General features: G+C 39.7%; 3 protein-coding genes, 2 long non-coding RNA genes and 1 pseudogene across 6 annotated transcripts in view; 4 read left to right on the plus strand and 2 right to left on the minus strand.

The window, feature by feature from the left end:
• LOC121531752 (sodium/hydrogen exchanger 10) overlaps positions 1-125 on the minus strand; it is a 31,366-nt gene extending 31,241 nt beyond the window's left edge. Inside the window, exon 1 of the mRNA XM_041837171.2 lies at positions 9-125. The gene's annotated coding sequence lies outside the window, so the exon portion shown is untranslated. The remainder of the gene's footprint in view (positions 1-8) is intronic.
• Positions 126-196: 71 nt separating this feature from the next.
• LOC121531753 lies at positions 197-1,596 on the plus strand. The gene is made up of 3 exons (XR_005994185.1): positions 197-415; positions 542-906; positions 1,047-1,596. It is a non-coding gene; the product is annotated as an uncharacterized LOC121531753 (long non-coding RNA).
• A 664-nt stretch (positions 1,597-2,260) lies between these two features.
• On the plus strand, positions 2,261-5,423 carry LOC121531314 (galanin peptides). Of its 2 annotated transcripts, XM_041836547.1 has the most exons (7): positions 2,261-2,368; positions 2,473-2,553; positions 2,938-2,992; positions 3,588-3,659; positions 4,554-4,640; positions 4,802-4,873; positions 5,180-5,423. In XM_041836547.1, the coding sequence occupies exons 2-7, from the start codon at positions 2,473-2,475 to the stop codon at positions 5,239-5,241; spliced, it is 429 nt and encodes a 142-aa protein (XP_041692481.1). In that variant the 5' UTR covers positions 2,261-2,368; the 3' UTR covers positions 5,242-5,423. The 2 variants fall into 2 exon arrangements, with proteins under 2 accessions (XP_041692481.1, XP_041692482.1); XM_041836548.1 differs by lacking the exon at positions 3,588-3,659.
• Positions 5,424-6,942: 1,519 nt separating this feature from the next.
• On the minus strand, positions 6,943-9,060 carry LOC121531313 (annotated as a pseudogene).
• Positions 9,061-9,740: 680 nt separating this feature from the next.
• tesmin (testis expressed metallothionein like protein) lies at positions 9,741-20,555 on the plus strand. The gene is made up of 12 exons (XM_045205152.1): positions 9,741-9,806; positions 10,463-10,912; positions 11,230-11,358; positions 11,933-11,995; positions 12,996-13,164; positions 13,469-13,611; positions 13,831-13,907; positions 15,393-15,464; positions 15,705-15,807; positions 18,643-18,780; positions 19,412-19,545; positions 19,933-20,555. Exons 2-12 carry the CDS (start codon positions 10,481-10,483, stop codon positions 20,114-20,116), a joined length of 1,644 nt encoding a protein of 547 aa, XP_045061087.1. The 5' UTR covers positions 9,741-9,806; positions 10,463-10,480; the 3' UTR covers positions 20,117-20,555.
• Positions 20,556-20,823: 268 nt separating this feature from the next.
• Positions 20,824-21,443, plus strand: LOC121531451. The gene is made up of 4 exons (XR_005994156.1): positions 20,824-20,901; positions 20,995-21,069; positions 21,199-21,256; positions 21,364-21,443. It is a non-coding gene; the product is annotated as an uncharacterized LOC121531451 (long non-coding RNA).
• The last annotated feature ends 322 nt before the right edge of the window (positions 21,444-21,765 follow it).

The following is a 21,765-nucleotide window of genomic DNA, read 5'->3' on the forward strand; positions in this document are numbered from 1 at the left end:
AAACTTACCTCATGGATTTATTTAGGCATTTGAGACAAAGTTTTTTTCTCCACGTTAATCCAAATTTCTGAAAGACGAGTGTAAAAGTTTCAATTGAACGTTGCTAGGCTAGAACGATGTTTCGATCGTTACGCTCACATGACGTCATCATACAACGATTGACAACCTTTGCCTTTGGTTGAACAGCCAGTGCGCTACGCTACAGTGCGCTTCAGGCAACAGCTGTCTCGAACAAGCGAGACTAGCACACTGTCTGTTTACATCGCGAAAACAAATTCAGCCACTGCTATAATCTGTAATAAGCAGTCTTTCACAAATTCGGAATTTGTGTAATTAATTTTGCGCTTGCAAGATAACTGCAAAGATGTGCGATCATTGCAGACGCAGAGGGCATGGGGTCTCAAAGAAAATAAGGGTTAGTGCAAATGTATGCAGACTCACGTGACGTCACTGATGCAGATAATGTATTTTGGGCATACTTTACTTTATACATTTAGCTAGGTACTTTGCTTAACTTCATCTATGATATTTCATCTTGTAGAAGGTGAGAAGAAAACTGCCAGGCTTCGATGGTCAACTTGCAGAGGTTGAAATGTTGCCCATGGGATTGTCTGCTAAACGAATGCATTGTGAACTACGGCGAGAGACCTCTGATTCGGAGCAACAAAGTCCATTACCCGGATCAGAAGTTGCACCTTTCCCTAAAGCACAACCATGCAGAGTCCAGTTAAACAGTGACGGCAGATATGGATGTGTAGCAATTACCAAGGATGGGGTTACAGCAATGTTCCTTCCGGACAAGAGCCCTACCTGTGCAAGTGCCCTACCTGGCGTCAAAGAGCTAAGGCCATGTTGTGATAGGGCTTTGCAATTAAAGACAAGACAAGGAAAGAAAATAGAAAGCAGGTAGGCCTGGACTTTAGCTGGAATAGTGGTTGTATCCAAATAGATCTGTCCTGTATGGTTGGTACAGGATGGTGTGTAGACTGTATAATAAAAGGTATTGAGTCAGGACAGTGTTAATAAAAACTGTATTTTCTCTTCAGCAACCTCTCCCTGCAGAAAACATCAACCAATGGATTGTGTGGTGGTATGATCAATATTCATGTCATCAATGTGAAAGGAGACAGCCATAGATCTTCAGCATTGAGTTCTTTGGATGGAGTTCCTTTCTCATGTCATAATGGACCAGAACATTGCCCAAGGTGTGATGCTTGTTACAATGGAGGATTTCCCACACAGACCAATGACAAATGGAGAGAAGAACTTTCAGATCTGCCAGTGCACTTTGCAGACTCAGACCGAACATCTAAAAAAGGCCAAACCATTTTACAAAGAGCCCAAAGGTTCCTGCCTTTGTTACACGCTGTTTGTATCTCATTTTGCTCTCTGTTGGTTGCTGCTGACCTGTACTGTCATTGGAATGGAAGGTCAAGGTGCCCTGAGAGTGGCTTTTCTAGTCTATTATTTAGTCCAGCTTGTGACTACCATCCTCCAGTATGACTGGTTACTGTCAATGATAGGATGACATTTTCATATAATTCAGGCTAATTACTTCTGATCTGTTAATTAAATAAAGAACTTCATTTAAATCCCTCTTATTGATCTCATGTACATGTAACCTATCACCATTTCTGAAAACTGTTATTTTAACACCTTCAAACTAATATCTTATGGCAACTATATATGGATAAAGGCTAAAGAAAAGTTCCAATGTATTGTCACAAAATAGATATTGCCCTTTGATTCAGGCTTTCCTGCTTTCATAATTTAAATGGACCAGTCCACAAACCCATGGAAATAGTCTACCTTTCTCCTTGTCTTTTACATTTTTCCATTATCTCTCATTAAGGAAACAAAGGCTATGTTTATATGTAATGGTTTTGTATTTTGACATTTTAACCACTCAGAGAGGCTCTAAAATAAAGATTTTAGATTCACTGATTTTATAGCAGTTTTCGTTTAGACATACATGATAAAAGTTTTTTCTACAAATTATATCACGTAAGATTCTATTAGTGAGAAAATTGATCCGACTTTCAGAACTATTGTCCAACTCAATGTGTCAGGTTGCAAAAAGTACATGACGATGTTATTGTAATTTCATCGTGACATGACCACCAGCCTACAGGAGGGGGTAGGTGGTTGTGACGTTAGACTTTGAGGAACAGGTAGACCCCCCTACGCTTTTTTTTTTTTTTTTGCTTGGGGATTATAAAAGGCTACCAAAATCATCCTAACCCAAACGAGAATCACTACATGGACATTGAAGATCTCTCCGCATCTATAAGCATAACTATTTTGAATAAAGCCTTATAAACGTTTACATTATATTTGATTTCTTCCACCGTTGAACAAAACTTTAAAGGTAAGCGGATTTTAGACTTCTTTATAAATGTTTGTTTTGCGACTTTCAACTTCTAAACTTTTGAGATTATCTACAGCTAAAATGTTTTTTATATCTTGCCTTAGATGCAGAAGTCTATTGGAGTAGTTTGCATATCACTAATTTTCTGCGCAGCTCTGTCAGAAACAATTGGATTAGTGATTGCGGTAGGTCAACATTTTATTGTATTTGGCAAAATGTTGTCTAAAATGCTGTGATTTTCTCGTTGTTTTAACTAGAAGTAGGCATAGGCTATTGCAAACAACATTACAATTATATGAACATTTTAACCTATTACATAGACATAACATCATAACAAGGCATTGAGAGAATCGAGTTATTTCAATATAGTAAGGTTGAGCAATTGGCATTCAGAAAATGTAATAATTTATTAACAAATGAAATACGGTAGTGTAAGCTGTGTGTGTGTTTGTTGAGTTAACTGATGAGTGTACAGTGTGTATAATGAATCTGATTTAAGCAAATTGTGTGTGTGTGTGTGTGTGTGTGTGTGTGTGTGTGTGTGTGTGTGTGTGTGTGTGTGATCACAGGCTAAAGAGAAGCGAGGGTGGACACTGAACAGTGCTGGCTACCTTTTGGGTCCCCGTAAGTGACTTCTAACTTATTAACAATATATACATGTACAGCCTCTCAATCACAACAGTCAACTCCATTCTCATAGTTTTAACCTCCTACACACCTGTGCTATGTCAATTATCATGCTCTCCTCATATTTGTTTCCCCATTGTATACTTTTTCACATTTCACCTGGCTGTGTGATGTGGCATGATGGTTTCCAACACACTTGTTCTGTATAATTATTGGACTTTTAAGTCATTATCCCTGACTATATTCACTATATTATAATATTTTGGAAGTTATCTGCTTTACACAGGATAACCTACTTATTCCTAAGGTTAATGGATTCTTGTCAACAAAGAATGAGGATATATCCTAAACTAGTTTAATTTTCAAACACAAATACAATATGCAGCACCTCTGTCATATGCAACATTGTACTTTTAACGGAGGATTTATTTAAATATCACATTTAATTCAATCTGTCTGCTGATTGTCAATGATGGTAAGTGGTTAACTGCACAAGGTTAATTTAAACATCTCAATACTCAGGATGCACTACTTTATAGACACAGGTCAGTGTTGTAAGTTTAGGTAAAATGCCATCATCCCTGTGTTTCAGGTCGTATTGATCACCTAATACAGATAAAGGATAATCCCAGCGTAAGGGGGAGAGAAGAACTGCTAAGTCAATGTAAGATAGCTCCTGCAGGACATTGGAGTCAGCAGAGGAATTGCTCTGTGACGCATCGCTCTGCGTGCTTATTTATTGTTTGCAGATTAAACATATTTCATGTCTCATAATGTATTAAAGGACCAAGCAGAGAGGTGTTTTATCACGGCCATGGTCCCTTTATGTTGGTTTATTTTTCTACCTGTTTATTAATTATTAAATTGTCATACAGGAGCTTTAATCTCAGAAAGGCACTGTGAGAACAAATACAATGATGATAATGTTATTTTAGTATTTAATTATACTTGATGTGTGATGACTGAGGCTATGGGTTAAGGTCAAAATTCAAGGATTACAATTCAGATAATTTGTGCACTTATATGATTGTTCAGTGCATTTTCCCTAGCCCTCTTGACTTAAACCTCTATTAAAGTGTTTGAAGGGGAGTGGTATTGCAACCATATTCTGGTCTGCTCCATGCCCCTTTGGCTATAAATAAAAAACATAAGCAATGTGCTCTCTGAGATGGACAGTGAATGAAATGACTCTCCAAACTTTAATTTAGCCTACCTTTCTTGGTTTTTATGTCTTTTTTTCTTAGCATGTGGTTGGACAGTTCCTTAATATTTTTTTCATTTTTAGGTTCTGTTTCCATTCACAAATGTGTATGTCTTTCCTTCACTTATTCCATTGGTGAATATAAGTTGTAAAGCAATTCCGTGACTCAAGCCCTGCAGGTTGCTTTTCAGACTCATGACAGATAAAAGGAAAAATGCACCCTCATAAATTACAAGGGTGCGTTGAGGCTTTAGGCAGGGTTGCGGTGTTTGTGCGTGGTGTGCAATGAAGGGGATTTCATCAAGGGAATGGGTGAAAGTCGGCTGTGCAAAACTATGATTTTGTATTGTTGTTCAGATGGCATCGACGGTCACCGGACGCTCATTGACAAGCATGGCCTTGCTGGTAAGAGAGACATGCCCCGGGACTATGACTTAAAATCAGGTGAGAAGCTCTAACAGCCATGTAAAATCCGGGGCTTGTAGCCTACAGTTTATTGACCCTATGAGAGGGCAAATACAACGTTTAGAGTACTGATGTACCGTACAGTAATACTGCTTTACTCAGTAGTCTTCTACACCTCATGACAAGCTCTAATTTTGCAGGTTCCTTGAGAATAACAGATGAGGATGTATTACACAATGTCATTGACTTCTTATCATACATGCAACTTAAAGGTGAGTTGATGATGTCTGTTATGAATGTTTAATTACAACAATTAATTACAGCAAAATGTTTGACTGCATAGGAGTTTTATTCATATCATAAACAGTTAGGTTGACGTGTTCCAGAGTAAAATGATCATATTTTTCATATGGTCTGATTATATTTGTATTTAATATTTACAGATTACATTTGTAGTCAAGATTGCTGGCTGTATAGAGTTCAAACATATTTGGATCAGAACAACTTACTAGCATAGTCCTAATCAGTTATAACCATCTGATTGTGCTCACTCAAATGTTTTGTCATCAACCTTGCAGAAATCGGAGCTCTGGATACCCTGCCATCCTCGCTCACATCCGAAGAGATGAGTCAGCCCTAGTTCAACTTCAACATTCATTGATCTATTCTCTACGCTTCAACAGCCTGCAAACTACAGTATCTGTGCCCATCCTATTACACTGGATACTGGTGTCATTATTCACAACAATCTACTACACAGAGTAATCATGTTCTTATTATAATTTGAAAGAAATGTACTGAATAAAACGTTTTGAATGGCAAGACTTTGTTGTTCCTTTGTTGAAGTCGGAAGTTTACATACACTTTAGCCAAATACATTTAAACTCAGTTTTTCACAATTCCTGACATTTAATCCTAGTAAAAATTCCCTCTCTTAGGTCAGTTAGGATCACCAATTTATTTTAAGAATGTGTAATGTCAGAATAATAGTAGAGAGAATGATTTATTTCAGATTTCATTTATTCAAGCTTCCCACAATAAGTTGGGTGAATTTTGGCCCATTCCTCCTGACAGAACTGGTGTAACGGAGTCAGGTTTGTAGGCTTCCTTGCTCGCACACGCTTTTTCAGTTCTGCCCACACATTTTCTATAGGACTGAGGTCAGGGCTTTGTGATGACCACTCCAATACCTTGACTTTGTTGTCCTTAAGCCATTTTGCCACAACTTTGGAAGTATGCTTGGGGTCATTGTCCATTTGGAAGACCCATTTGCGACCAAGCTTTAACTTCCTGACTGATGTCTTGAGATGTTGCTTCAATATATCCACATAATTTTCCTTCCTCATGATGCCATCTATTTTGTGAAGTGCACCAGTCCCTCCTGCAGCAAAGCACCCCCACAGCATGATGCTGCCACCCCTGTGCTTCACGGTTGGGATGGTGTTCTTATGCTTGCAAGCGACCCCCTTTTTCCTCCAAACATAACGATGGTCATTATGGCCATTCAGTTCATCAGACCAGAGGACATTTCTCCAAAAAGTACAATCTTTGTCCCCATGTGCAGTTGCAAACCGTAGTCTGTCTTTTTTATGGCGGTTTTGAAGCAGTGGCTTCTTCCTTGCTGAGCGGCCTTTCAGGTTATGTCGATATAGGACTCGTTTTACTGTGGATATTGATACTTTTGTACTGGTTTCCTTCAGCAGCTTCACAAGGTCCTTTGCTGTTGTTCTGGGATTGATTTGCACTTTTCGCACCAAAGTACGTTCATGTCTAGGAGACAGAACGCGTCTCCTTCCTGAGCGGTATGACGGCTGCGTGGTCCCATGGTGTTTATACTTGCATACTATTGTTTGTACAGATGAATGTGGTACCTTCATGCGTTTGGAAATTGCTCCCAAGGATGAACCAGACTTATGGAGGTCTACAATCTTTCTTCTGAGGTCTTGGCTGATTTCTTTTGATTTTCCCATGATGTCAAGCAAAGAGGCACTGAGTTTGAAGGTAGGCCTTGAAATACATCCACAGGTACACCTCCAATTGACTCAAATTATGTCAATTAGCCTATCAGAAGCTTCTAAAGCCATGACATCATTTTCTGGAATTTTCCAAGCTGTTTAAAGGCACAGTCAACTTAGTGTATGTAAACTTCTGACCCACTGGAATTGTGATACAGTGAATTATAAGTTAAATAATCTGTCTGTAAACAATTGTTGGAAAAATTACTTGTGTCATGCACAAAGTAGATGTCCTAACTGACTTGCCAAAACTATAGTTTGTTAACAAGACATTTTTGGAGTGGTTGAAAAACGAGTTTTAATGACTCCAACCTAAGTGTATGTAAACTTCCGACTTCATCTATATTGATTATACAGTATATATTTGTTCTATGCAAACAGTGAGATGACCTTAGAAAGAGCAATAACAAACCAAACCACTCAGATTAAACAAAATCTCTCTCACGCCAACTAAATACAAAGAAATCAGAGATTGCAGAGCAACCTAATAGCATGATGTTGCAATTGTGCATTGTATTCTGTGATCTCTGCTCAGTGTTTTGCCCCAGTGAATTGTCGGCAGCACAACTGCACATAGCACATTCCACAAGTTACTGTTTCCAAGTTGAGCTTCACCATGGTAGCTTGTTTCCAGAGTAGTCGAAGAATCCTCCATGATGCTTTTCTGTCAGATCAGCGATAACAGACAGCAAAGATGATACGCTCTCCTCCAACCTCAAATCCGCCTGATCCATTAAAGACAGGAAATGCAGCATATCAACCGTCAATTTATTGAGATACACATCAATGTATTCTAATGTATTCGTATTAAGGACCCAATCATAAAACACCTCAACCAAGAGTATGGGACACTCACATGTGCACCACCCATGCAGTGCGCACCCAGCCAGGGTGAAGGGCCATGCACAGAATTCCTTCAGATCCCAGGTCAGTGGCCAGACACCTTGTCACCATCTTCAAGGCAGCCTGCATATGTAAACAAAACAAGATGGACAGGACATGTAATGACTGTGTACACATACAAACAGTCAGATTAATTATCTTCACACCCAAACATCCTATGCCCAATATTGCAACCAGAGATGGTCTGTAATGTTTATATGGGCTCTGTTGAAAGGACAATTACTGTTGCTGTTCACCTTTGAGGTCCTGTAGGCATAGTTTTTGAAGGTTGCTCCGGCTCCCCAATTTGGCCTTAATGGAGCCCAGTATGGAAGAGATGTTTATCACAGCTGCCCTATTGATCCCCATTACAGTGATCGTGCAGCAGCTGCCTGGAGCAATGGCAGAAATGCCTACAAGAGCCAACTACATAAACAACTCAGTCAAAAACATGACAATGTGATCTAGATAGTTGCAATGTAGGTTTCTTAGATGAAGTAGGGAACCGGTCATAAAACTTGGGTATGTGAAGATCCTCTGTACTACAACAAAGAGGTTTCTCATTCATGCTCTTCTAGAGGTGCAACAAATACATTTACCTTGGTGACAAAAAGAGGGGAAACTATTACTCTCGAAAGTCTTCATCATGTCGTCAGGTGTCACTGTCTTCAGATCAGTGGATAAATTGATGGCTGCGTTGTTTATTAGGCAGTTGAGCCCATCACCTCCCAGTATGGATGACACCTCGTGAAATGCTGAGTCTATACTTGACTGGCTGACAACATCTGTTAACAGAGATAGCATGATCATTTAAAAAGAAACAGGAAACAAACACAATTTTTGTTGTTGCTTGTTTTGCTTTTAGAGGATATGGTTTAATCAGCTAATGGTTATTTCAGTTTGGCATCTCTTCATGTTCTGTTGAGTACTTCAAACGTATAAATGAGCATGTAATCAAAGTTACTTGAATGTGTTAATTAAAAAAAGCCCTAAGAGGAACCCCAAGCCAAAAACCCAATACAGTGCCTCTTGCGCCATCTGCTGGAATACCAAGCAAGGCACATGATACACATAGGATCATATCCCCAACAGAACAATGAATCCATCCGCATCACACTGCACCCTCTTTTATGTGTCCGTGTTATAGTAATTATGTAGGCTATGCTACTCACCAAGCCATACAATATAAACACATTTGCAAGATTTGGCAATATTTTGAAGATCCTGAAATGAAGAACAACTTATATCATGCATCCCTAGGTTTACAGTCAAGACATATTCTCACACGTGTATTCCCATTAGGTGGAAATTCAGAAAACAAGTTGAACATGATGTTCTCCTACCTGTACTGCGGCTGTTTTGACTGCACCTGTACTGCGGCTGTTTTGCGCGCAGTCACTATTATTGTAGTCGGTCGCTCCGCGCTTTTCGCCAGGTCTTTCACCATTTGCAGACCGAGGCCTCTGTTCGCCCGAGTAATTAGTACAATATGACATTTTCTGAAATTTAGATTCATACTAGTTAGAATATGTCTGCTAGTTTACTTTGTTTGATGATTAGGAAGTATGATCGGCCTGTCCAGACAGAACTTTAGCAGCGATACAATCTGAAGGCGTGGTTATAAAACAACACGACTGGACCAATGAAGGGAGCTGCGCTTGATTTAGTGTGTGTCAACTGTTTTTTATTGTCTTGCAATTTTTACAGAAACAAATATGTCAGTTTGACCTGCCTGTTGTCTTCTAAATGTGTTATTTTTATTTATTTTATTTTTCAGCAACTTTGTAAGAATATATAATATTATTTTATACACAGAATACTATGGAGAGTGGGTTCAATTTAATTGTGGTATGAATCATGCACACTGATATGAAAATACAAATGCATTGATCATTTTCACATGAATATTTAGCATTTAAGCATTTTAGAACTAACAATGGTCACCCTCCATAGGATGCTAACAAAATATTCAATAGTAACAAATATGTATTCTAATTAGATGTGTAAAAACAAACAGGATGTGTGTCTTTGTCAAACCCCACAGAATTAGTAAACTATACAAGCCAATCAAAAATGATTTCCCTCTCAAATCAGTCCCATCCCTATTCACTACTAATTTAAATAAAATAATTACTAGTCCCAAAGTGTAAATCCAAAACACCATCCTGTGCACCAGCCAAGCCAAATCGAACGCATCCATTTGAAAGAATGGATGTGGCTCGCGCCACCCTCAACCCCCTAATCTAAATATTTTCTATCACCAGTCACTTCGCCTCAGAGGAAAGGTCCTTCCACAACTGACTTTCAGGTAAAGTTATTGGTGGAGGTAGCTAGCTAGTACTAGTACTAATTAGCTTTGAAACACCAGGATATTGTTATTTGTTGTGAACTATCCAGCTAATAGCTATTGGAACAAGATCAACAAGAACAATAATCCCTTTCAATATTTCTATAAATAGAACTAGCTAGCTAGCTAACGTTAGCTAACTAGCTACAGTAATTAGCTCAACTAACGTTATCTATTCTAGCTAAGCTAACGCCTAAAATCATAACGAAGCAAAGCTGTATGTCAGATGTATTATTGAATGGTGAACTGACTGATTCTGTAGCTACTAGTACATCTGGGCCGGTTTCCCAAAAGCATCTTATAATAATAATAATATGCCATTTAGCAGACGATTTTATCCAAAGCGACTTACAGTCATGCGTGCATACATTTTTTTTTGTGTTTGGGTGGTCCCGGGGATCGAACCCACTACCTTGGCGTTACAAGCGCCGTGCTCTACCAGCTGAGCTACAGAGGACCACCTTAAGGCTAAGTTCATCGTTAGAACCATGCTCAATGATCCTAACCATGAAGTCAGCCTAAGATGCTTTTGGGAAAGCGGGCCCTGTCCCCTCTGGGCCAGTGTTGTACTAGCTACCCAGGCTAACACCACTGTCACTGATTTGTGTTTTTGTCAGGGAGGAGCCTTGTTTAGAATGAGTTGCCTCAAAGAGCAAACCCACAGAAGTCTGGACAATGATGGAGCCGAAACCTCAGCTGTCTATTCCTCTGAGAACTATGGTTGCCACCTAAGAACATTGGACGTCAACATTGATTCAGGAGATCACACAGACTTCAGTGTGTCAGGAGTGATGCCCCATGGTTCAGGTGGAGAGTGGTCAGGGTACAGCAGAGAAGCTGGGTCCAGCAGGATGGAGCACCACTGTACCAACTACAGATTCTACCCACCACCACATGATGCTGAGCCCTCACTCCCTCAATACCCATTTGCTACTCATGGAGATGATGTGCTCCCCCAGTCTAGCCCGTTCCATTTAATGAACCCCAGTTTAGCTAATAACAGCCATCTCAGTTCACTTGGTGGCCAGTGGTCATCTGAGGGCCCAGTCCACTGCAATATGATGTCAGTAAGTGCTAATTCAAACCAACAACAAACCTTAGAAATTAGAATTACATTACAATCCTCAATCTATGGGTGAGTTTGTATTGCAACACCTGGCGCCCCGAGTGGGTGGAGATTTTTAAAATGACCAATAGAATGGTCTAAAAGGTGCAAACCCCGCCCACCCGGGGCATCCCGGCGATGCAGAATGAACTTACCCAATACGCTCTGATATTTTATTGAATATTTTCATATCACTATCAATGATTTAGGTGGTACAGTATATTGCTCTAATTCAAGTTTGTGTTATGTTACGGATTCATATTATTTTGTTTTGTCCAGGGTGAAATCTATGATGCTGTGGCAAGCATTTGCCCAGACAGCAAGGATGACCACGGACGAGAGTCCTATCGCAAACAGGAGACAATGGTAGAGCTAATGCCTCAGAATCAAATGGACATCAGTCAGTCTGTAAGATGATTTCAAACTTACTGTCTGATGTGTACAAGTGTACATGTAACCTACATACTGCACATGCTTGCAATGACACAGCTAAATGGTAATGCATAATAACATATAATGCAGGACCCCATACAACCTTTACCAGAAAGCATTTCTTTCATTAATTGTGCACTGCAGGAATAGACACATTCTTGGATTCATGTGATCAATGAAAAAGTGTTGACTGTGTGAAAAACATGGGCTAAATGTCAGCATAACAATTCAAATATCAGTCTCACATAGCAAAGATAATTATATGATTTTATCTAGCCATGGAAACCTGATTGAATGGTTATGCTTGAATAGGGCTCTCTGAGTCAAAAGATAGAGCAGTATTCTAAACATGATTGCAATGACCTTACAGGAGTCAAATGGTGCGTTAGTTTGTGTTAATAAGCGATAATTCTTACAAGAGGATATGTGAAGGTCCTTTCATAACAACCGTAACTGAAGACCATTACTGTGTGGATTCTCAGTGAAATGCATCTTTAGCTGTGAAATGCCAGGCATCTGATTATATAATCTCTGTGTTTCCGGTCTCTAGGCCAATGGGCCGCTCACTGTGTATCTGCAGCACCTAGACCACCAGCCTGGGGAGAACGCCACTGTGAGTCTCTAATTGTTTAGCTGAGAGTTATATATAAAACTCACTGGGCACAGACTTCAATTCAACGTCTATTCCACGTTGGTTTAATGTAATTTCATTGAAATGACGTGGAAACAATGTTGATTCAACCAGTGTGTGCCCAGTGGGAAGTTTCCATCATTATTACACAACATGTATTACCTTTAGGCACTACTGTACACATTCAATTGCACAATGAAGGCCTACTCCACAGATGGACATAGTTCTGTGAGTGTGTTGAAGTAAACTCTAACTCCATATAGAGTACCACAGTATGAGTCATAATACCCATAAAACCTAGCGGTCAAACAGGGAAATGGTTCAAATAGTTTTTTCACCATTCATTTTTCCCATAGGGGATTTTAGAAACACTTAAAATAAGGGCTGTGATTCGTGTAGGCTTACTCTGGCGTGAAGTTTTGATAACCGTGTAAATCTCTCTAGGACAAGGTGACTTTTATCAATATATTTGCCTGTATTTAACCCCCCAAAATTAAATGCTAATTAACTCATAGCTCATACAGAACTACAAATGCCATGATCTGGATGAGACTGCCGAATCGAGGCAGAGGTAAGAATATCTGGATGAACTCTCTATTGTTAACGGAATTTAGTCATGAATAAATTGGCAACATTTACTTAAATTGACAATTCTGTTAACTGTCTTGGGCAAGTTTTAAAATAACACTACCTGTTAGCTAAGGTGTCAGCTAAAGATGACGTACAGGAGCTTGCAGGGATTTGTAGTCTTGCATGATGTCTACTTTTATGCTAATTAGCATTTTCGAATCTGAGAGTAGAGCCGAATATATTGATTTACATGGTTATCAAAATGTCACTCCAGGGTAAGCCTACACAAAACACAGCCCTTATTTTAAGTGTTTCAAAATCCCCTATGGGAAAAAGGAATGGTGGGAAAACGATTATTTGACTGCAAGGTTTTATGGGTATTATGACACGTCCACTGTGGGGCTCTATCTAGGTTGTGTGCAACATGAGTGGCCGAGGGCAGATGGTGGTAATGAACCACTGTAGCCCAGGTCAGATACTCCACTCCCTGCCTCCTGGCCACCCAGACTGCAGTCCAGAGACCCACTACTACACCACATCCTCTAAGGGAAATTCAGAGCAGACCTACTCAATGGGAAAAGGTTAGAGGCAGGCAGATCACATCTTAGTGCTGTGTTGTTGATGTGTAGGCTACCATGAAGAATCTTGATCATCCCGCACAACATAGGCCTACTGTTGTTGAGCTGTTCTGGTTATTTGAATACGGAATAAGTAAGCCGATATTGATGTATCAACTATTTCATCCCAGAATGCTTATTATGTATTTTTAGAGAAATGAATGTACATTCATGACTGCAAAAGACAAATGACAAGCCTGTGATTCATAGCAGGCATTATGATGTGTTGTGTAGTATCGCCAGTAATCTCATTCTTCATGTACAACAGCCTCTCAGTCCTACCTGCCATCTATGAGCCTGCCTCCCATTGGGCCCAACCACAGCCTCCTTTCCTCCAACCTGCTGGTCTCCCCTGGTCCTCCTGGCTCTGAATACAGCTACAACCACATGCCTGGGCCCTACTTCTCACAGGTCAGTAGCATGTCAGTCTCAGCCTCAAGTCTCATGACCTGCATAAGATTAACTGTGTCTCTAACAATCTAGAAAATGTAGGTCAGAATGTTTGCTATTACTACTGATAAATAACACCAAATCAACCATCGAACTTGAAAAGCTAAAAAGAAAAATGAACTTCATAACAATTGACCATTGAGTTGAAAGGTGACATTATGTATACGGTTGTCCTACCAGTACCACCAGTATCCTGAGTATCCTGACTCCCTGGGTCTGGTCCCTGATGGGCAGTCCATGGCAAGCAGTGTCTTACGGTAGGAACTTTAGGGATGTGACAAATGGAAACTGTTTCTTAACGTTTAAACTGCAATTTTTTATCAGTTTTCCATTAAAACGAGAAGAAAAATGCAAAAGATTCCACGTGAATCCACTAAAATACTACTTTAGTAAAAGTCTAAAAGTATCTGGTTTTAAATGTACTTAAGTACAGTGGTGGAAAAAGTACTCAAATGTCATACTTGAGTAAAAATAAATGCTATACATCCAATTCACTATATTAAGCAAACCAGACGGCTCGATTTTCACGTTTTTTATTTATTTACGGACAGATGGACACACTTCAACATTCAGACATAATTTACAAATGCAGTATTTATGTATAGTGAGTCCGCCAGATCAGAGGAAGTAGGGATGGCAACCCGTTATATTGATAGGTGCGTGAATTGGACCAAAATTCTGGCCTGCCTGAGCATTCAAAATGTAACAAGTACTTTTTGGTGTCAGGGTATGGGAGTAAAAAGTACATAATATTTTATTTAGGAATGTAGTGGAGTAAAAGTAAAGTTGTAAAAAATATAAATAGTAAATAAAGTACAGATACCCCAAAAAACGACTTAAGTAATACTTTAAAGTATTTTTACTTAAAGTTGCAATATGTTACTTTTTGAGCGACCCGACCAAATTCACATAGAAATGTGAGTTATAGATCTCTCATTCGCATTGCAAGCAAGTCTAAGAAGCGGTAGATCTGTTCTATGTGTGTTATTTCTATGCTTCCCGTTCTTAAGTTTAGTTTTTGCGTCTTTTACTTTTGTTTTTGTACACCAGCTTCAAACAGCTGAAAATACAATATTTTTGGTTATGGAAAATATATTTCACAGCGGTTTAGATGTTACAATGATTCTCAACACTATACTTGCTTTTTTGTCACATAAACTGAAATTAGGCAAACTATTAGAATTTTTGCAACCAGGAAATGGCGGATCGATTTCTGCATAGTGCATCTTTAAGTACTTTACACCACTGGTGGCCACTTGCTGTTGTGTTTGATAGTGATCATTCAAGTCTGCAAGTGTTTTGAGAAGGGTGTAACTGCAGCTTGCAATTCGGGGCGTTCCTGCATGTGGGCATTCCTGCATCTGCAGGAACCCCTCTTTATACTTCCATTTGTACATTTTAAAGCTATGACTCCAGTACATAGGCAGGAGGCAGGGACGCTCCAGTACAGTAAATGGCAGTAATGCACCATAACGTTGAATGCCAACCGCTGATAAACCCCAGTGAAGAAAGATACACACCGGTAGAGTGTCCCTCGCTCCTGTTCTGTTAACGATGCCGAGGACACTGTGTGCTAGCTTAGCCAGCTAGTCCTAAGGAGGACTCCGGTACACAGCAGGTGGGAGGCAGGAGCGACACCGTGTGCCAGCTAGCTAACTATGACACTGCAGATATTGTCATCAGATCATATGGTCAGCAGGTCATGGTAGTAACTGTGCATCTTCTCTTTCACCCTGATCAAGTCTCAGTGGATCTCTATGGGACTCCAAATCCAAGAAGCCTTGCAACTGCACTAAATCTCAGTGTCTCAAACTGTGAGTTGTATCACAACCAGTCATTTATATTTTGAATAAGTTAGATATACAGTAGTTTCTTTCATACTCTGTTATCTGTTATGTAGACTCGTGTGATCTCACGTGTGAACGTTTGTAGAATGACCAAACAATGACTCAGAAATCATTGGGTGTTTCCTAAGGCCTTCACTCCTCATGTTATTTGCTATTGTATGTCATCATGACATTGTGGTCTAATCACTGTGTATGCTATCTTTGCAGTTACTGTGACTGCTTCGCTAACGGCGACGTCTGCAGCAACTGCAACTGCATCAACTGCTGCAACAACAATGAGCACGAGTCAGAGAGATACAAGGCCATCAAGGTACAGTGTAACACTTGTCTCATTTGAGTTTTTCCTGGTCAGGTCACATGGTTAGGAACAACTCCTGGCCCTACTGATTACAAGTTGTCCATTCTGTGGCAGTCATGACATTTTGTCAGCTGGTTATTGTCATGCAAAAGACTGCTGGTCTCACCGTAATTGACCGATAATATAAGTCTGCCATTATTTGTATGATTTTATAGTAAGAATAATAAAATGGAACTTAGCTGAATAAAATAGTAAGGATATTTTTCCCATTCCGGAGCGAGTGCGCATATGAAGTGGCTATGTTGAACGTAAAAGTGATAATTTGAAATGGGTCCTATACGCTAGATTTAGAGTTATTTGTCAACCTTAGAGTGTCTTAGAAATAAAAACATAAATGGGCTGCATGATGCGACTATAGGCTATTGAACATTTGAGAAAGTAGCAAAAAAAGCTTGCGCTCTGTTCCTTGCTTCAGGCTGCACACGCTGTTCTCTCATCAAGTGATCATATTTTCACTATTCTCAATTTAATCTTGTCTTTACTAATATGTCAAATTAGTTTCGATTTAGAATTGCCCATTATGTGAGAAAAGGGAAGAAACCCGCATGCTGCTCTTGCTAGTATCACTGTTCTTTATTAAAACCTTCGTCAGGCCTTAAGGCCGATGCGTAGAGCTTAATAAAGAACAGTGATAGTAGCAAGAACAGCGTGCGTGTTTCTTATTTATTTTTTATCTCATGTTATTCAATTGTTACCATGCACCTGCAACAAAGATAGCTCAAATGTGCGAGTGCCTTTTGAATTTAGAATGGCCCATTTTCAAATGGGCAGGAACGGGGCAGGGGAAAAAAGACGTCATCCATATGCACTCGAATAGCGAATGAAGCACCCCCGCTGGTTCGTTTTTCAATCATGCTGGTAGGCTTCTCCAGTTATTTCACTCCATGCATCAACCGCTGTTTGAGGAGCATGCAGCCTCTCACTGTGCGACAGGTGATATTCCACCATGGGCTCTCCAATTATGTTCCTGCAGCTACCCAGTGCTTAATTTGAGAAACCAAGTGAAATCTGTTCGGGAACATAGTTTTCACAACTAAACAAATTTCATTAAACTGTTGCGAGCCCCTCTCTCTGCCCGCTGGAGAGAGGAATGAAGGAGAGAGAGGAGATGGAAATGCACAGCGGTGAGATATTCTGTAGCTAAAGGTAATGTGTCAGCCTTTTAATTATGAAAATATAAAAAATGCCCTATTCAAAATCAAATGCAAATTCACTATTACTGTAGGCTTAGCCGCCCTGCACAATCAATGAACCAACAGCATTGCTTAGGCATGATGAAAATGTATGCACTCACTAACTGTAAGTTGCTCTGGATAAGAGCGTCTGCTAAATGACTTAAATTAAAATGTATGAAAGACATCTTAAATCAGTTTTTTTTAAATGTTTTTCTGTCATGCGTAATATGCAGTAGGGTACGTATTGTATGACAGCACAATCATTATTTTAAATCAGGATTTCCGGGATTGGGCTCATAGGCCTATGCGTATGCATAAGCTCTAATAGTATGGAGGTTTTGAATTAATCATCACCTTAGAAAGCGCTATCCATTTCGTTGTGTTAGGCTTTAAAACAACATCCACAATGACCATGTTTTCCACTCAGTTTCAACCTGTTGTTGAACTTCTTTCTTCATATTGATCAGTTACATTGAGGTGTTTTAAAAGCACGATACTGTTTTGATGATGTGTTTGATGTGATTTTTTATTGCATTTGCATTGATGTCAGAGTTGTTAGAGGGACAATAGAGCCCTCAGTACCAGGCCATTAGGACCTGATGGTCGTTAGTGAGTTAGGTATTACCAACGCATGTCCAGAGTGCGTAAGAGGAGATGACTTGAGTCATGTGGAATTTTGATTGCCGATGTGGCGGTAATATGGTCACCGCAACAGCGCTAATCATGTCTTGAAACAACTGATGAAGTAGTTGAGGGGACCCCCATAGTATCTGCCTGCTGTCATTCCTGACAGGCACTACACTGCTTGAATGAACTCATCAGGGTTTGTATTGAACCATTTAAGGACTCGCCCAAGGTTAGCGGGTCAGACTATTAGGGGAGTTTGATGGCTCAGTGAGTCACTGGAGTTAAGGCCTGCAGACAGAAAGACACAACAGCTTCAGTGGACCAGGGTTCTGCTACACTCTTAGAAAAATGGGTTCCAAAAAGGATCTTCGGCTGTCCCCATAGAACACGTGTCAAACTCATTCCACGGAGGGCCGAGTGTTTGTGGGTTTTCGCTCCACCCTTGTACTTGATTGTTGAATTAAGGCCGCTAATTAGTAAGGAACTCCCCTCACCTGGTTGTCTAGGTCTTAATTGAAAAACCTGCAGACACTCGGCCCTCCGTGGAATGAGTTTGACACCCCTGCCACAGAATAACCCTTTTTGGTTCAAGGTAGAATCCTTTTTGGTTCCAGGTAGAATCCTTTTTGGTTCCAGGTAGAACCCTCTGTGGTAAGGGATTTATATGGAACACAAAAGGGTTCTACCTGTAACAAAAAGGGTTCTACCTGGAACCAAAAAGGGTTCTTCAAAGGGTTCTCCGATGGGGACAGTCGAAGAACCCTTTTAGGTTTTAGATAGCACCTTTTTTAGTGTGTATGCTGTAGTGTTAGTCTGTATCTTTCATCTTGTAAGGGAAAAATATTGTAAATGTCAACTGAGTGTAGGGAGGAATGGGAATAGGAATGTTTACATATGCACGTATGTAGCTAAATGTTATAATTGTGTTGGTAGACTGTGGTTTCTATGTTATTTTAAGATTGATAAAAATATTATTTTCCTGAAGATTTGTCTGGACAGAAATCCTGAGGCATTCAGACCCAAGATCGGCAACGGGAAACTGGGAGAGATCAAAGGACGCCACAACAAGGGCTGCAACTGCAAACGCTCAGGCTGTCTGAAGAACTACTGCGAGTGCTATGAGGCATGTATGGATAAAACATTACTCTGTTTGACTTAAGAGGAACCTGTAGCCTTCACATACACTGAGTATACAAAACATGACATAGACTGACCAGGTGAATCCAGGTGAAAGCTATGATCCCTTAATAATGTCACTTGTTAAATCCACTTCAGTCAGTGTAGAAGGGGAGGAGACAAGTTAAATAATGATTTTTAAGCCTTGAGAAAATTGAGACATGGATTGTGCATGTGTGCCATTCAGAGGGTTAATGGGCAAGACAAATGTAAGTGCCTTTGAACGGGATATGGTAGTAGGTGCCAGGCGCACCGGTTTGTGTCAAGAACTGCTACGCTGCTGGGTTTTTCACGCTCAACAGTTTCCCGTGTGTATCAAGAATGGTCCACCACCCAAAGGACATCCAGCCAACTTAATACAACTGTGGGAAGCATTGGAGTCAACATGGGCCAGCATCCCTGGGGAATACTTTGGACACCTTGTAGAGTCCATGCCCAGACGCATTGAAGCTGTTCTGAGAACAAAGGGGGGTGCAACTCAATATTAGGAAGGTGCTCCTAATGTTTTGTACACTCAGTGTAGAATACTAGTCTATAACAGTAGTGTTGAACAGTAGTGTATATATTGTCCCATACAGGCCAAGATAATGTGCTCGTCCACCTGTAAGTGTGTGGGCTGCAGAAACTACGAGGACAGTCCAGAGAGGAAGACCATGATGTGGGACAGCCCTGACACCACCTTCTACAAGAAGGCCAAATGTGACAAGGACAAGTGAGGACATCTAAATTAATTCCATGTCAAATGGATATTGTAAAAAAGAAATGGTTACGAAAGCACCATAATCAACCAGTCCCTGCTTTCTCTCCAACTCTCCAACTCCCCCACCCCCCCAGGTTTAGTCAATTAAATAATGAATAGCTTTTTAAAAAATCATAATAAATTAATCCTAAACATGATGGATTAATAAGTAATTTACTAGCAAGTAGGCCATGAATGAATATCAATGCATATGTAGTGTAAGATGATTTTGATTTCACTTGACAAACAAATCATTTAGTCTCTTCAGGCCTTGCAAATTGCATTATGTTGTTGTTGTAAGGAGAGGAGAATGGTCTCCTCTCTCCTTCTTTTGGTCACTGTTGGTCTTTTGGCTGATAGGTGTCCTCTGTCGTGCATCACGCTCGACGTCGTGGAAGCCACATGCGGCTGTCTTCTGGCGCAAGCAGAGGAGGCTGAGAAGGAAGGCTACATGCTGTGTCAAGCTGAGAAAATGATTTTGGAGGAGTTCGGCCAGTGTTTGACGCAGATTGTTCGGTCAATATTTAAATCTACTAGCTCGTAGATAGAAACTCATGTAGGACAAGGTGATTTACAATTTGGATATGGTCTGTTCTAGACATGGTCACATTTAAGCTGCCATTTTGTAACATGTTTGGTAGCATGTTTATCTATATGAAGATGTTGTGAATTGTGTATGTATATGTATTTATTTGTTACATTATTTATGCATGTATTTATGCGTTAATTTATTTAACTTATTTAGTTTAAGTCTCAGAACGGAGGACAATTCCATCAGCTCTGGGTCATATGTCATTGGTTTGAAAGATGAATCAAAATTGAGTTCCATTTCGTTCATCCTTTTCTTTAGATTGTTTAAGATGCAGAAATAACTTTTCATTTTATGCAAATGTACCTGTTAAGTCTCTGTTACAATACAACATCCAAATGTCCTGATGAGTACATATACTGATGAGCATTCTGTGGAAATAAAATATTCTATACTGACAATGTGATTTGCCTTATTGTTTCTAAATGTCTGCAAATAAAGAATATGCAGAAACTTTTAAAAACAGATTTAAAGATCCACACCATTAGGCTACACCAGGATGCTCTAATTGTATTGACTTTCATTATGTCAATTGAGGTCTTGACGTAAGCTTTTTGTTTTTGAGCTAACATCAACAGCCTTCCTCGGAGAGCCCAGAGTACCTGCAACAGCTGTCTCACACAGGGGGTGCTATTGAATCTGAGACCCTGTTGCTATCCCTAACAATAAAAGGGGACAAGAACATAGGGCCTATCACAGATGGTTTGGCTTGGCTGAAGCAGCTTCTGGTTGTAGACATGGTAAGTATTGGATATTATAATTTTGAGTATTTTCAACAACAAAAAACATAGGCTATAGGGAGAAGTAATGGGATGTTTTTTGTTTATTTGTAGAGGTCAAGAGCAACGATTCAATGGACTTGCACAATCATTGTGATTTTGTTGATTGTGGAATCACAAGCTCAAAAGGTAAAGTATTCATCTTGTGCTTTTCTGAACAGTTTTTAAAGAAAATGTATTGATACTCTTGTACTGCTAGTGAATGCAGCAACTACAGCCATGTGATATAAATTAGTTTATCTCTACATTGTTCTACAGATTAAACTTAATCCCAACCGCTGGGGCCCTCAGTCAATGATGTATCTCAAAGGAAAATGTAAGTTTAGCTTGTGGCTCTCTGCTTCCATGTCGTGTGGGCATGTCTTCTCACATATTGCTTACCAAAAGAGACCAATAATGGATATTGTATTTCATGACTTTCAGATGGCACAAGAGATGTACCAGACTATGATGACAGTGTTTACAAATCAGGGTTGAATGGCTGGTACACACTTATTAAAGGTTTGTCTTAATTTTATAATAAGCCAACTGTGAAATGTTAATACAATGTCATAGCCTATTGTATATATTGAACATCATTGACAGACTTTAGTAATGTGAGATTGACAACTCATTGTCATATTCAAATTTTGACCATAGGTCAAAGGTTGAGGTCACTGAATTTCAGAAAACCCAGAAGACTTCGAACATCTGTTCCACTACTTGGAGTATTGAAGATTGATGGATATTTTGAGGTTGAAGTAGTTTAGTTATGGGACAATTTTACCTAAAAGAATTGTCTTGTAAAGATGATGAAGGCTTAAATATTTTTCCATTTACTTCACA

Source organism: Coregonus clupeaformis, chromosome 19, assembly GCF_020615455.1.
Source record: "Coregonus clupeaformis isolate EN_2021a chromosome 19, ASM2061545v1, whole genome shotgun sequence".
NCBI lineage: Eukaryota > Metazoa > Chordata > Actinopteri > Salmoniformes > Salmonidae > Coregonus > Coregonus clupeaformis.

What these genes read in the sequence shown, in the direction of transcription:
- LOC121531314 (XM_041836547.1), top strand. Translation starts at nt 2,473, where the DNA reads ATGCAGAAGTCTATTGGAGTAGTTTGCATATCACTAATTTTCTGCGCA. An exon ending in AGAAGAACTGCTAAGTCAAT is followed by an intron (nt 3,660 to 4,553) that starts GTAAGATAGCTC and finishes ATTGTTGTTCAG; the next exon opens with ATGGCATCGACGGTCACCGG. An exon ending in ATCATACATGCAACTTAAAG is followed by an intron (nt 4,874 to 5,179) that starts GTGAGTTGATGA and finishes TCAACCTTGCAG; the next exon opens with AAATCGGAGCTCTGGATACC.
- tesmin (XM_045205152.1), top strand. Translation starts at nt 10,481, where the DNA reads ATGAGTTGCCTCAAAGAGCAAACCCACAGAAGTCTGGACAATGATGGA. An exon ending in AAATGGACATCAGTCAGTCT is followed by an intron (nt 11,359 to 11,932) that starts GTAAGATGATTT and finishes TCCGGTCTCTAG; the next exon opens with GCCAATGGGCCGCTCACTGT. An exon ending in AGCCTGGGGAGAACGCCACT is followed by an intron (nt 11,996 to 12,995) that starts GTGAGTCTCTAA and finishes GGCTCTATCTAG; the next exon opens with GTTGTGTGCAACATGAGTGG.